Source organism: Acanthaster planci, linkage group LG01, assembly GCF_054643075.1.
Source record: "Acanthaster planci isolate LZ-2023a linkage group LG01, COTS_SCS, whole genome shotgun sequence".
Classification (NCBI taxonomy): Eukaryota; Metazoa; Echinodermata; class Asteroidea; order Valvatida; family Acanthasteridae; genus Acanthaster; species Acanthaster planci.
The window spans coordinates 12,167,652-12,184,145 of record NC_141777.1 but is presented as its reverse complement, the minus strand read 5'-3'; the positions used below and the strand labels follow the sequence as shown (position 1 = coordinate 12,184,145).

Here is a 16,494-nt window from a genome sequence, read left to right as displayed (position 1 = left end):
TTTCGGTCAGAATCAACAATAATTTGGCGCCCTCGCGCTCTCAAGTGGAATGAAATTGCTGGAGATATCCGATCTAACAATAACAATCATACTTTCGTATTCCTCACTGGAACTGTAACTCGAAGAGTATACACCTTTAACGGAGCACCAGGTTAATGCGATGGTAACCATCAGTAAAGCCGGCGCCATCGCAGAGGTGCTGAAACCAGCACGTCAGATTCTGAATGTAAGAAGAATGGGGAAAATTACAGGATATCGAAAAAGTATGCCTTGTGAGGTTTGTGAACCGAGATTTCAAATGTTTGTCACAGACCCAAACACTCTACATAGTTTGTCCAAAAGTATTTTGAATGTCATCTTAATCATCTTAACGTTATAATCTGTAAATTTGCACTCCCTGAGCACCGGCTTATTTTTTTTTAATAAATCAATGTTTTATTTATTAATGTTTCTTGTGCCCATGTCTGTTTGGTTTGTGAAACAAATCTGAACAAAAGAGACGAGTGTTACCGTCCTTCTTGAGTATGTTTTAGTCGTTGTTTAATTCTAGCCCAATCACCAGTCGACGCTTAGTGTTAATGTAGAATGTGGTCTTCTGTTGATTGGATCGGGCAGTTACACAGTCCTCGATACCATGCCTGGTGAGGAAGTGGGCAAACTGGTAAGATACAAACGGAGGCCTATTGCCAGTTTCGAGATATAGATGGCTTAATTTTACGAACATAAAATGGATAAAGATCACAGTGGCGGAGGTGTTTGCACTTGTAAAGATCTCTGGCCGTATGGAGTGCTTGTCATGCAGAACCAAGAGGCAAAGCTGATTGGATGGGGCTACCTCAACCGGCCAAAAACAGTCAAGCTTAAGTTGTTGCCATGGGGTGGGTTACAGCGGACAGGCCAGAATCTCAACCACACAATACAGTTGGTTTTATCTAGCTAGATGTTTTTGACAAAAACTGAATTATTATAGACACTTCCACGCAGCGTGATCTATGTACTTTACGTGCGCAAAACCGATCAAGCCACGTACCGCGTACGGTGCATAACTTGGTTTCATTTTAACACAGTGTAGTTTTGCGTTCGTCCTTCGTTCCCGAGTCACTGAATCTAAAGATCACAAGGAAGTATAGATTATGCGGGATAAAAGGAATAGGTGCTGAGTCAGGTCGATATGCAAAACGCATCCGGTTGGGAAAAGAAAAAACATCTAGTGGAAAAAATCAGTAAATCAGCAAATCTAAAAGTTTCACACCTTTCTCCACCACAGCCCACTTTTGAAATCCTCAGGAAGACTTCGAGTTCTGTGCTTCAAGTCTTCAAAAATCGAAACGTAAACAAACTACTTCGGTATACGGTGGGTACGGGCAAAACCGTTATATATATATAATTAACATCTCCCCAACGCAAAAATATATCTCGAAAACTAGTTCGCGGTACCCGCTGCTTCATTTGACTCGGACCGGCCAGCCGACCCTAGCAAGCTCGGTGGTCGAGTGGTTAAGACATCTGCACTAGTAAGCAGGAGGTCGTGGGTTCGAGTCCCACCCGAGTAAGCTTGTGAGGTTTTTTTTTCGCAAGCTCTCAGACAAGCACTGAGCATACAGTGCTTATTAATATACGTTGGGTACGTGCAAAACCGTTATATATATAATTAACATCTCTCCAACGCAAAAATACATCTTGAAAACAAGCTTAAGATGTTGCCATGGGGTGGGTTACAGCGGAGCTGATCGCATGTTGATGACCTTGTCGCCAGTAGAAACTGTTCGATGCTAGTGTCAATTCCGCACGTACAGTATGTATCACTCCCATTCGACGTGTGGAAAGTAACGGCATCGAGCGTGCGTGGCAGTTACTTGACCAGACCCTTGTGAACCATGCGGACATGTCCTTAGTAACTTGTTGAGCCTTTTCGTTTTGAAGACTTCGTTTGTACGAGAAGAACAAACGATTGAAACCCATTGTATGTGCTCTACCAGGCTTACACCAAATAAAACACCACAGAATAATGAAAAGAAATGCTACATAAAAATGAAACTTAGGCTCAAACTAGTTGCTAAGGTGATAAAATATTTCCATTTTCAACTTCGATCTCTTGGTCTTTTTTCCACTAAATTTCTCAATTTTAGAAGTCTACCCAGAACAACGACACACCGCTTGCGACAGGCCAGAATCTCAACCACACAATACAGTTGGTTTTGTCTAGTTAGATGTAAAGTTGGTTTTGTCTAGTTAGATGTTTTTGACTAAAACTGAGTTAAAAATACAGACACTTCCACGCAGCACGATCTACGTGCTTCACGTGCGCAAAACCGATCAAGCCACGTACCGTGCACGGTACATACGGTACACTTGCAAGCAACAGCCTGTCTCGCGCGTATCGGAGCCGGTGATTATAATCGTGAATTTCAACATTTCCGGGCAATGCCATAATGACCGATAGACCTTGGTTTCAATAACTTGCTTTCATTTTAACTTACTGTAGTTTTGCGTTCGTCCTTTGTTCCAGAGTCACTGAATCTTACGCTCGCAAGCACGTATAGATTATGCGGGATAAATGGAATCGGTGCTGAGTCAGGTCGATATGCAAAACGCATCCGGTTGGAAAAAGAAAAAACATCTAGTGAAAAAAATCAGTAAATCAGTAAATCTAAAAGTTTCACACCTTTCTCCACCACAGCCCACTTTTGAAATCCTCAGGAAGACTTCGAGTTCTGTGCTTCAAGTCTTCAAAAATCGAAACGTAAACAAACTACTTCTTACAAAACGCTTTCCACAAAAATCACTACTTTTGACCACTCAGGCACTATTTCTCAATTTTATTTTCACAAAGCACGTAAGGAGAAGGCCTTATCTTACCATGAAAATATTTTTGTCAGGTATTTTTATTTCCAAAAAGTGAAAACAAGACGTATTTACGTATGCAAATGGCCCTAAAAATAAGACATGCGCAGTTAATAATTTCCCTCTGAAACATGCATTGGTTATGGTCTGTGCAACCCGGGGAGGGCGTGGCCATGGACACGAGTCCCAACAACTTTGCCCAGGATTGTAGCCCTCGCTCAATGATGAGTCTCTGCATCTTTCCTAATGGAAGCACTGACCATCTTTAACAGTAGACCACTAGCAGTCAGTTCGTTGAGCGACCCAACTGGTCTGGAACCCTTATCACTAGGCCACTTTCTTTGCCTTCCCCCTCCAGGAAGCTTATAAGTAAGCCACGGAGAGTGCAATATCTCAATAATGAGTCAGGAATACGTTGGAGAAAAATATTCTGTAGAGTCTCCAAAAATGAAGAGAACCTCTTTGAGAGGCTCGCGTCGGGAATGTGACCGTGAAGGATGGGGATTGTGTTCAAATTTATTCAAATTATTTGAAATTCTTTGGGAAGTTACACCGAATGTCTTGTTCTATTCCTCTGGAATTTACCTATCTACACTGAGATGGGACAAGAATCACAGTGCCTTCAAAAATTGTAAATAAGACCCAAAGTGATTTAACCTAAAATTCTTTCCTTTTGGATGTTAAGTAGTTCGTTCTCTAACCTGTTATTGTTAATTCTTCCATTTTTTCTGTTTTTTTTTTCTGCCAAGTTGTATTTCTAAATTAGGAATGCCTCTGCTTCCACTAAGGACTTCGGATTTGAGACGAGCACGTGGAGCGACAGGTTGGCTGAGATCATCTCTGCAACAGTGATGCAAATTGTCCAACTTTAGAATTTAGGTCTTTGGCCCAGTCCATCATGTCGAGTCTTTGGGATTTCAATTGTACCGGTAACTTGAAAGCAATGAGACTTGAGGCATGAATGATTGTCTCTGTCATGAATGTCTTCATGTTTAGTACAAAAACAAAAAACAAGGTTTATTTAAAGTTAAATGTTGCTGTTATAAGAATTGAAACGAATCCGTGTGTAGTACATGTGCATTCTGCATATACGGCATATCTTTCTATGTAGGTTTCTGTAACTGTGAAGGACTTGAATTAGGACAGAAGACATGTTACAGTTTGTTGCGCAAGTACACGAAGAAAATCATGTCTGTAATATGCTGATTCAATTTCAACTGCCATTCCATACTGCATGTTGTTTTTACTCTGTAAATTGAGGTCAATGGTGAAACGTACCTGGTTCTAAGTAAAAGGCTTTAATTATGGTTCCTTTTCGCAGTAATTTTCATGGAGGGATGTGGAGTTGATGGAGAGTACAGAAATGGTGCCAGAAACAAAAGAAACATCCTTTGAGGTTTAAAATTTCTGGTAAAAAGACCCCGAACACAAAATTAAGTAGGATTACATAATAAGAGCGTACGTGCATGTACGCCAGAGCGATGTGCGAGCACACGCTCTTCAGTATGGTGTACTATTTACGACCCACATTTCTCTCTTTCTCTGGCCTCCCTCCAGGCGACAAAACTACACTACGCGACGGCACGACGGCTCCCTTGCGTCGTGCCGTCGGGTCAGACTGTCGCCTCCTTGCCATTACACACACGACATGTCGCATCGTCCGTCGTGTCGTGCGTCGCGTCGTGCTTCAGGCGACGTAATAGGCGACGCGACGCACGACACGACGTACGATGCGACGCACGATGGTACGACGCGACGGGCGACAGAAGTGGCGACGTTTAGACGAGAAAAATGCAACACGGAGAGGACCTAAGGCAGCACAACGAGACGGGTGACGGCACGACGCGACGCGTCGTGTGTGTACAAACGTAATGGCGACCCGGCGGCATGACGCAAGGGAGCCGTCGTGCCGTCGCGGCGTATAGTTGCGTCGCCTGGGGGGAGTCTAAAGAGAGAGAGAAATGTTTTTCGTAAATAGTACACCATAGTTCGTAGTAGGTCAGTTATTTTACGAGAATACAATTTGTTTTGTGAGATACAACTTTGTCTTGCAAGTGACAATTTTGTTTTGCGAGATTGTTTTTTTACTTCTTTAAAATAATAAATCAGGTTTGTTTTGTCATTTGTCATAGAATTCTCTTTTTGTTTCTCTTTTTCTTCTCATTTCTTAATTTATCTTTTGATTATCTATATTTTGTAGTGTTTATTTCTTATTTTTTTAAGTTTTATAGTGTAATCTTTTCTCATATTATTCACCCTTCACTTTATTTATTTTTTACTGTTTTTTGTTCATTCTTTTATTTGTTGTTCTTAAATTATTTGTGTTATCCTGTTTTTGTTTTATTATTTTTTTATTCGTTGTTTTTTTTAATTCATTTATATTTTAAATTTAATTTTGTTTTCATTTTTCATGTTGGCGATGTTGGCGATGGCCGCCCATATTGTCAAACCATTGACAAACGTAGCGCTCTGTATGCGACTACCATCTAAGATAACTGATTAGAGTCACATTTTAGTTTCTTATATTTGTTGACAGAAATAAATAAAGCAAGTTTACGAAAAGAAGGATTTTGTTGTTAGATAGAATTCCAACTGCCTTTTAGGATGAGGGTTCACTGGCATATATCACAGGGCCACTGTCACAGTAGTTTCTAATTTGTCGGCAGATTGGTGTTGTCAAAAAGCGTCCCGAAACCATACTCGTTGATAGTTTCCTTTGAAACTGCATGTAATAAAATATTAATTAATATTGCCTCACCTTTCTGTAGGGGAGCGTTGCGAGTACGGTTTCTTGCAGCTTAAAATTAATTCTTTACAAAATAAAGATCATTTGCTGCCCATCATCACTTGGTAATATCGAAAATTAATCACCAAACTAAAGTTATTTTCCCCCTCATTTGTTCAACACGCTGTGGCCTTGCCTTTATTATGAAATTTAATTTTTTAGTGATTATTGCTTTTGCCATATTACTTGTTGTGGTTGATGAGAAAGAACAAGGATTGGACAGACTCGCCATGTAGATACTTATCCCCGCATGCACAGGACCAGAGAACTGAACTCAGAGACAGGTGGACACTCGCATTCCAACTTTTGTGTCGATTGGCCTGAGCAGCCGTTTATTGAACTTGACACAGTTCAGGTTGTTCCCGCCCGAAGCTGGTGACGCGGAACTGCAAGCATATCTTACATTGCGTTTCAAGCAAAGTGTAGCTATTCAGCAAAAATTACAGAGATTGTTCCCGCCCGAGCCTGGTGACGCGGAACTGCAAGTATATCTTACAATGCGTTTCAAGCAAAGTGTAGCTATTCAGCAAAAATTACAGAGATTGTTCCCGCCCGAGCCTGGTGACGCGGAACAGCAGCACATATCAGCAAAAGTACCGGTACTATGACAATCAGCAAATGTCAGCAATTGTTCCCGCCCGAGCCTGGTGACGCGGAACAGCAACTCATATCAGCAAATACATAGAGCCATCAGCAAAAATGTATGAAAGCAATTATCATATCAGCATTTGTTTCCGCCCAAAGCACATGGAGCGGTAAATTAATACTGGGATGTACCTGCTCGGTACAAAGCCTTCGATATGCAAATTCAAACAGCAATTACAACTGGCAGAATGCAAAAATACCCAACTTTCATGAACAAATTAGCAAGGATTTACTCCAGCATACAATAACTTTGGGCCAGCCATCAAACGCTGGGATCGGACACCAATTTCCACGAGGTGCGGCCCGACTTGGGCTTACACTGGGTTGCTGGAATAATGGGCAACTAATGAGCATTTTCAACAACCACTTACAGCTATTTATGTCAAACAGCAGAAATTAGTGAGTACGAAATGGCTTTTCTTAATTTGGCCCTTAATAATCTAGTGACTCCCCCGACAAAGGAAGGGATCAGGCCTTTCCTTTCGGCACATTCCCATAAGTGTCGTAAATAAGAATACAGTGCCTTTAAACCGAGGTCAATTTGCGGTCCCTGAATGAAATTCACGCCAAACAAACCACCTACGTCGGTGACTTTGCCATTCTAAGAAGGGCGAAAACCCCCCTAAAACCATTAAGGAGAAAAAAAAGGGGGGAAATTCCCTTCTGGCTCCGCAAAACTGGCAACCGAGTACAGGATTTACCGGATCACTGTCAATTACTCTAGAATCGGCAAAGTGGACTACCGACGGAATGCCATCAACATTTGTTTTGCAAGGCAACAAATTAGGTATAAAAGTAAGCTACAGCTGACAGGTGGTGGCATTGAACGGGGTGGAGGAGGGTTGCTTTTGCAAAACAGACAGATTTTCTCTTTTCCAACCAAGCGCCACGGCTGCTCAAGCAAAAGTGACCGGGAGTAACTCTCTCCAGTGCTACTACCATTTTAAGGTCACGCCAGTAACTAGTTCGAGGCATTAAATCACCTTGCCAGCAACCGCAAGTAAACACTACTGACCCACTTAGTGACAAGAGCCTCCAATGTTCCGCGGTGATAAATTATTTGAAGCTGCAATTTAATTTGCCTCAAATTGATTATCCCCGCATGCACAGGACCAGAGAACTGAACTCAGAGACAGGTGGACACTCGCATTCCAACTTTTGTGTCGATTGGCCTGAGCAGCCGTTTATTGAACTTGACACAGTTCAGGTTGTTCCCGCCCGAAGCTGGTGACGCGGAACTGCAAGCATATCTTACATTGCGTTTCAAGCAAAGTGTAGCTATTCAGCAAAAATTACAGAGATTGTTCCCGCCCGAGCCTGGTGACGCGGAACTGCAAGTATATCTTACAATGCGTTTCAAGCAAAGTGTAGCTATTCAGCAAAAATTACAGAGATTGTTCCCGCCCGAGCCTGGTGACGCGGAACAGCAGCACATATCAGCAAAAGTACCGGTACTATGACAATCAGCAAATGTCAGCAATTGTTCCCGCCCGAGCCTGGTGACGCGGAACAGCAACTCATATCAGCAAATACATAGAGCCATCAGCAAAAATGTATGAAAGCAATTATCATATCAGCATTTGTTTCCGCCCAAAGCACATGGAGCGGTAAATTAATACTGGGATGTACCTGCTCGGTACAAAGCCTTCGATATGCAAATTCAAACAGCAATTACAACTGGCAGAATGCAAAAATACCCAACTTTCATGAACAAATTAGCAAGGATTTACTCCAGCATACAATAACTTTGGGCCAGCCATCAAACGCTGGGATCGGACACCAATTTCCACGAGGTGCGGCCCGACTTGGGCTTACACTGGGTTGCTGGAATAATGGGCAACTAATGAGCATTTTCAACAACCACTTACAGCTATTTATGTCAAACAGCAGAAATTAGTGAGTACGAAATGGCTTTTCTTAATTTGGCCCTTAATAATCTAGTGACTCCCCCGACAAAGGAAGGGATCAGGCCTTTCCTTTCGGCACATTCCCATAAGTGTCGTAAATAAGAATACAGTGCCTTTAAACCGAGGTCAATTTGCGGTCCCTGAATGAAATTCACGCCAAACGGGCTTGTTGCTGAATGAAGTCGGCAACATGACCGCCGCCAAATAGACCTCAGGTGGTGGTATTAAGGGGAGATGCAACAGGCAAACAATACGGCGCCAGGGCTTGGTAGAAGTTGTGGAGAATGAGCGAACAACTATCATCAGTCAAATGAAATTCGTCCGCATGAAATAACGCCGCGGACGACCACTGGATCTGGGGGTGCCAAATAACACCCCCATGAGAGTTTCGAAATAATGAATGAACGTACGCGTTGAGCGAACGTCGCGTACGCTCGAGGGAACTCTGCTTTAGGGCGTGAGGGTAAGTTTGGCGGGGCAGTAACTCGGAATAAAAAATGACAGTATGCGGCAGTGCTTCTCTGGTCAAATTGATGCACTGCCGTGCTAGAATACTCAGTAAATGTTTGTGTACAAGCCCCAGGTCGTTGGCGCCAAACTGCAGGATGATGACGTCAGGTAAGATCGGAACTGCCGACCACGCTTCCAACAGGAAATCAGAGAACTGGAACATCTGGAGTCTTCGCCGTCCCATCCAGTGGATATAGGCCAGCCGATTAAGACGCTCTCCCCAGGGCGATGACCCCGCCACCCGAGCACACCAGCACACAGAGCTGTCCCCAATGACCCACACAGTTGGCTTGGCAGGGGCCAATTCTCGCAAGAAAAATGAAAAGAAAATCGGAACAAAACACGAGCAAAGTACGTAAGCTAATACAACGTGTAGCGTTCAATGGAAAATAGCTGGGGGAATCCGAATGTAACGTCGGTAAGCCCCAGACTTCCAACGCCCTAAAATTTTAACATCATCCTCAGACACACCTGCCATAGCTGCAGACGTAGCTGCCCCTATGCGAAAAGAATGAGAGGTAAATCTGGCGTCATAAAGCCCTATAAACTCAAGGGCACGACGGAGTACCGCGACAAACTGGTAACGCGTGACAGGACGCCCATCGAAATGTGACAAAAACGGGCCACGGGGGGATGTGGAGCAGTCAAGATAGGACAAAGTCGCCCGGACGGGGCACATAATGTTTTGCCGGCTATGCGCTGCTGGGATGGAAACTACATAACCATGGCCATATTGATCTGTTTTCGAGTGACGTAGGATAAGTTCGACCCTTAAAGGGGAGTCTTTGACGGTAACATCAGACCGACATAACGGGCTAGAAGATTGGTGGGATTGGGCAGTAAATTCCCCAATGCGAAGGAACCCAAAAAACGCAAGTAAGAAAGCCACTCGGAAAAGCCGAGCCTCGAAATTACTCGAGCAAACAGCCTGCAAGGCTGGGACCATACGACATAAAATATCATAAGTGATAGGGCGCCGTCGGTCGCGACGACTACTACGCCTACGACAGCCCTCCAGTAAACGTTTGACCAGAAAATGCTTAGTTAAATCAGGATAACTCATTAACTGCAAATTGGAGGAAACCCCCGAGACGTAAGAGGTAATCGTTGTGGGGGCATACCCAGATACCGACAAAAATGCAATAAATCGAACTATCTGAAGCAGGGAGGGGGAGTGCGCGGCGTCGAAACCATGGGTTTGACTGAACCATTGAAAAAGATGCCAAGCCCTCTGATAAGACAAGTTCGTGCGGGGGGCCACCGCGTCATGCAAAAGACTCTGGACCTCTAACTGAAGACACTCCACAGGTTGTCGGGCAAGGGGGTCATATCGCAGTCTGCAGCGGGTGCGAGATGACGAAATCTGGTCATCTGAAAACGTGAAAGAGCATCAGCAATGCCATTATCCAGGCCTGGAACGTGCTGCGATCGAAACTGGATATTGTATGTGAGACATATCACAACGAGGCGGCGCACCAAACGCATCATTAAGTGACATTTAGACGTTTGTCTGTTGATGACACTAACTACAGCCTGATTGTCACACCAAAATATCACACGTTTATTATGCAATGGGACAGCCCACTGCTGGACCGCTAGCACAATAGGGAATAACTCCAAGCAGGCAATAGAAAGGGACTGACTTTTTACATGTTCGGGCCACTTCCCTTGACACCAGTGCGCAGCAAAGTAAGCCCCAAAACCAATTTCAGCAGAAGCATCAGTGTACATGTGCAATTGGTCACTATTGTACCATACCGAATCCGGAAACATTATCGTTCCGCTGAAATGTGACAAAAACTGTTGCCACGCCAGCAAGTCTGCTCGTGCACCTGAAGTGATGCGAATTTTGTGATGAGGTTTGGAGATACCCCGAGCTAGATCATGCAAACGACGGAGAAAGGCCCTACCAGGTCTTACCGCCTTACAAACAAAATTGAGACGACCTAGCAGGGACTGAAGATTGCGCAGCGTGATTTTCTTCTGATCGAGCACACTCACAATCGTATTTTGTAAAGCAACTTGCTTATCAGTCGGGATTTGGATCTGTCGTGCAACCGTATCGATCGCTAAACCCAGGAAAGTGAGGTTCGTAGCTGGACCTTCGGTTTTTTCTTCCGCGATGGGAACCCCAAATCGCTGACAAACTACTCTGAAAGATTGGAGGGAACGTGCGCACTCGGCATAACTAGCCCCAACGAACAGGAAATCATCCAGATAATGCACAATGTGAGGAGATTCGGCCACCTTACGAGTACAGTACTCAAGGAAAGTACTGAACCGCTCGAACGTAACACAGGATATAGCACAGCCCATAGGCATGCATTTATCAAAATAAAATTGGCCGTTATGGGAAAAACCAAGCAAATCAAAATCACTTGGATGGACGGGAAGTAAACGAAAGGCCGATTTAATGTCCGACTTAGCCATCAGGGCACTGCGTGGTAAACCTGCGATCATAGTTATAGCCTCATCAAAACTCGTGTATGAAACGGTGGTGTCTGCGGGATCAATGAAATCATTCACCGATTTGCCGATAGGGGACGACAAATTATGGATTAACCGAAATTCACCAGGAGTCTGTTTGGGCACCAGGCCCATAGGTGAACAACGGAAATGAGGAAGAGGCCGGGACAAAAACGGGCCAGCAACGCGACCCAAAGCAACTTCACGATCAATTTTTGACTGCAGAATGTTGGGATGTTTGCGAGCAAATGCAGAATTACGAGCAGAGGTACTAACCCTGGGACCCGAATAGCCTACCCGGAAACCGCGCAAAAAACCTTCTTGCAAAAAGTGGGAGTCCTGAGTATTAGGGTAAGCCCGTAAAAAAGGGAGCATACTACTTAGTTTTACTGGGGTTGATGCCAGCTGCCAGCACCCGTGCTGAGACGCGAGACTGTGAGTTTCCCCGACAACGGGTTGCGGGGTGGCCAAATGCCCTGCAGGTGGAGCAGCGATGCGCGAAGCGACACAACGGGCGATTGCACTGACCGCGGTTGAAGTCGTTACATGTAGGTTGACCAAACCCGGCGACTGGGCGCCGACCAGGCCCGAAATCGGACCAGGGGTTGGTGGCAGTGGAGGGGGCACGCTCGCGTTGCTGGTGCGGACGAAAATTATGCTGGTGCGAAACGGGCGCACCAAGCAGCACCAGCCAAAGTTCGGCATCAATAGTTGCCCAAGAGCGCGACGGCACACGCGCCTGGCGCAATCGGAACTGGATGTCGTACTCGCGCCAACCATACCCCACATGTCGAAATGCTGCCGAGCGAATAGTGTCTGCGTACTTCAGTAACGAACGCGCGTGGGTAGGATGGCGCAACAAATACACGGATGCAAAAACTAGAAACGCTGACGTCCACTGCTCGATAGACGTTATACGCGGAGCCTGCTTATGGGGACGAATCTGCCAAAGTGGGGACTCATTGGACCCGATTGTAAAAAGTGTCTCGTCAAAGGAATTATCCAAGCTGGTGCCGCGCGACGACTTCAACAAGGTTCCGAATTCTACGTACTCCCCCCTCCAAATTTTGTCTTTTAGATGTTGAGGAATCGCGGCCCCGAGATCGTCACAGACGCTAGTTAATGGCATATTCGAATCGGAAAAGGAGGTAATTGACAATGTGCTTGGAGCTGAAGTTCCCGACACCACGGGCGTGAAAATGGAAGGTTGCGGGGCTAATTCAAAAGGAGTAGCAACAGGGGACTTACCCGGCTCCAAAGTTTGCGCCGAGCTCCCTCCAGGCCGACTGATGGTAGCGGGCGCTGGCGTTGCATGGGTAGCCTCAACACTCACACTGTCTGGAATCATTCCGACCGTAGCCAACGGTGTAATAGTGGTATCCGGACCGGACGATGCAAGCTGCGGTGCACTAGACCCTGCAAGGGCCGCAACCACCGACGCATCTTGACGGGAAGACTTGCGAGGCCGCCCCCGAGCACGCTTCGCTCCACTCGTCGGCCCAGAAGGAGCCCACCGCTTGGAATTGGCGCGGGGCATAACTAACAAAATTGCTTTTGCAAAACAGACAGATTTTCTCTTTTCCAACCAAGCGCCACGGCTGCTCAAGCAAAAGTGACCGGGAGTAACTCTCTCCAGTGCTACTACCATTTTAAGGTCACGCCAGTAACTAGTTCGAGGCATTAAATCACCTTGCCAGCAACCGCAAGTAAACACTACTGACCCACTTAGTGACAAGAGCCTCCAATGTTCCGCGGTGATAAATTATTTGAAGCTGCAATTTAATTTGCCTCAAATTGAATAATGTGTGGTTCGTGACACGGAACACTTAGTGCGGAGTCCTATTATAACCGAAAATCCGGGAAGCCATCAACTAAGCAAGCCAAAAAATTAATTGATACGTGCTCTGACTGTGGCGCCGACACAAAGAAACAAAATTAATTGACAATAGTAGACAAACTGCGAAGCGGGAATTCATAAAAAAGCGAAATCTGTCACGAAAATTACCCCAGTAATTTGTCTCATACTGTCTTTGCAAATTACCCACGAATACTGGCAATAAATTATTTAATAAATTATTCATTTATCTGTAAGTGAACGTGGGCCCCTCGCCGCATTTTTACGACGAATAAGTCAATACTTTGGAAGGAAATATTATGGTGTTTCCGTTTTTGACTTCATTGTAAACCACAACAAAGAAAAAGAAACCCTCAAAAAGATTATAAACCCTATAAGAGAAGAACAAAAAACCAAAAGCTACCTATGTACATTCGCCTGCTAATTACAGCAATAACTTTTTTATTTTATTTATTTATTTGGTTCATTTTCCCCATTGTCATATTCAGTTTTATACTCAGGACACCCGATTCCAGAATCGTGCGGTCATTCAAAACTAAATTGTCGCCATCCTTTGGGCTTTGCTTGAGTTTTGTTTTGTTTGTTTTTTATTTCGTTTTGTGTGTGTTTTGTCATCCTTCTGTGCGTGAAAGTTCCTGAAATAGGCTAGCATAATTCGTGTTTATTAAATTAATTAGCTTCAGTTCGATTAACGTGCTAGCTGTCACATTCATTAGCCAAAGACGCAAAATCGGGGCTCCGTCACATCTACTTTGCAGTTTTCATCCTTCCTTAAGTTAAGACAATGAAAGCCAACTTTGTGACCATACGGCCACTGAACGCCTGCACGGGTTGCCTGTTTTTGACTTCAAACGCAGTCAGTGTTCTTAAATGAAAGGTCGATTTGCCCACAAACTGTCGACTCGCAGGTAAACGCGACTGCTCAATCAGCTTACATCTGCCGTGCTACCGACCGCGCCCTAACCTGAAGCACATTCCCCGCCAGCAACTACTAATAGAAATAAAATAAATAAGATGCTTCCATTCCCAATTTGTATCCCAAACGACAAAATGTCAACAAATACAAGTTATACAATCTGCAAAAACTCTTTACATGGTAAGATTTGTCATTATGGTGCATATAAACTTCCAGTTACCATGGACACGCTCAAGACTTGTTTACCAATAGATGTAGCCCCACCCCCATTTATGATTCGATATTGTCTACAACATGAATCTAGGTTGTCTAGACTAAAACTGACTAGACTAAACTTAATTAGGGGTGGGTAGGGGTTTCGAAAACAAGGCAATGTCCAGATCACACCATGTTTTGTGTTATACTTGGTGCCCCCCTCTTTACTGGATAAAAGGTACTGCGACCTTATTCTGACCTTTTTTTTTCTTTTTTTTTTATTAGTAGGCATTGGCAGACACCCTTAAATCAATTTAAATGCTATTAAAGGGTATATTGGGCTGGGGGCATGATTGTAAGTGGCGTTCAAAATTTGACGGTCCATGATCAGTAAAATATCAGGTCGGGCATCGGAGGGATTTATTAATTAGTTAAATTAATTAAAGGTACAATCCGTCATCAAATCTTGCAATTGTCCAACATTAATTGACGAAATTATTGTGGACCAGCAAATTTGGTTTAAAGTGTATATGCGATGAATTTGTCTTAGATACAATTTTTCTTCAATGTTACGTTCTTCTCCAGTGTATGAAAACTCTTTGTCATTCCTATCTTAGTTAAATTCACTGAAAAAGTGCACATTTTAAAACAATCAAAAATCATCCATGCTTCCCTGGAAAACCGAGGGCGCTATTGCTGTGAAGTCGTCCGGGGAAAATATGGTTCACTGCACGGGTTTTACTGTTCAAATTGTGAACCCAGAATTTTAAGTTACGTACTGAAAACATTTCTTAGAAAGAAATTGGTACTTGCTTAATGCACATAAATAACTATGAATCAACAAAGAAGAGAAAACCTAGTCCAGCAAAATGTATAAACACAAACCAGTGAAAACATAAGGCTTCTTCCTGGGACGAAATCACAATTGAATTTCGCTCATGAATATATATACTCATCAGTATAAAAACCAAAAAAGCAGTACAATACTCTTTGAATTAGTGAAACAAAAGTTGAAAATAAAGTTAACTGAAAGGTGCATTTTGAAGGTCTGTATTAAACCAAATGGATTACTGCTACCCTTTGTATAACACATCTTAGTTCAAGGTTGATGACAGAACGAAACATTAGCTTGTACCACCGGGTTCTTGTACAGTGATGCCGTTCGAACAAGGAAACTACTACTCCTTTTTATGAAGACTGTATTTAAAGGCGACACAGGGCAAACTTTAATCAAGCATGCAGACAATTGTAGTTTACCGAAGTTGGGGTAAAGTAAATGGGGAACCGAAGGAATCAAAACCTTAGCAATCAGGGAATTTATGTTTTCATCAAAAGTTTGTAGCCTCTCCCAAAGAGTGAAAATCACTCCAAGCTGAGATCGAAAAAAATTGCAAAAGGACATCTCAGTCAAATAAAAATCTCGACTGGCATTTCGATCTTCGAATGAGTACGTTTCATGATTTCGTCTTGTCTCAAGTTTAAATCAACTGGAGTGTAACTCATTGGAATGAGAAGGTGCCACAAGACGGGGTCTACATGATCTCTGCATGGTTTACCTACTGAATTATTCGTGCGTATTATGCCTGAAGGGATCTACATGCATTTACATGCAGTGTAAACATAAACATAACTTTACACTCTAACAGACCGCAAAAGGATTTCGACCTGTTTATATACACTGCAAAATATTAATCAGATGAATACAATAGGCCCCCGTGTATTAGGAAAATGTGATGCACTTATAGGCCTAATTAATCCTTTAGTTCTTCAAAATGAAACTCAATTTGTTCAGGGGCCTAATATTTTACAACCAGTGAGATTCTTATGGCCCCAAATACACGAGAAGTGATTTTTTTTATTAATGATGGCCATGTTGAAATTACAACATTGTTTTCAAACCACGGAGGGCTCCTCGGGTAACATCAATATGCCCAGAGGAATCCGATCATATGCCACATACGCACGGTGCTTTTACCTGCCGTGTAACCTTAAATTTAAGACAAAGCCACCTATTACAAAGCCATCCGACAAATACTTTTCAGCAATAGCCACGTGTTCAATCAGATCAATACATATTAGCAAAATTAAATCACAAATGTGTCAATCTTGCACTTGAGCTTCGATGAGACCACTCCGGCGATAAATGGCCCCGAACATTTACACGTTCCACCCGTAACCCCTGAGTTCAAGTTCCCAAGGCGACGATGTCGACAGTAGAGGTGACAACAGCTCGGGTCTACGGGCTGGGACAAAACAGTCCGAATACCGCCACACTAGCATGACTAGGAACTAGACTCACCGTGACTGCGCAGTGAATTAGGCATGTGGCCAAAAAAGTCCTTGACTGATCCCAGGTCACGGAACTTGCCTC

At 43.7% G+C, this 16,494-nt stretch overlaps 1 protein-coding gene across 1 annotated transcript in view; it reads right to left on the bottom strand.

Moving 5' to 3' along the window:
* LOC147800384 (uncharacterized) overlaps positions 1-16,494 on the bottom strand; it is a 43,720-nt gene that overhangs the window by 19,760 nt on the left and 7,466 nt on the right. Inside the window, exons 2-4 of the mRNA XM_087144015.1 lie at positions 16,423-16,494; positions 511-638; positions 93-220 (exon numbers count right to left, since the gene is read on the bottom strand). Of these exons, the coding sequence (XP_087000141.1) occupies positions 93-189 (97 nt within the window). The 5' untranslated portion in view covers positions 190-220; positions 511-638; positions 16,423-16,494. The remainder of the gene's footprint in view (positions 1-92; positions 221-510; positions 639-16,422) is intronic.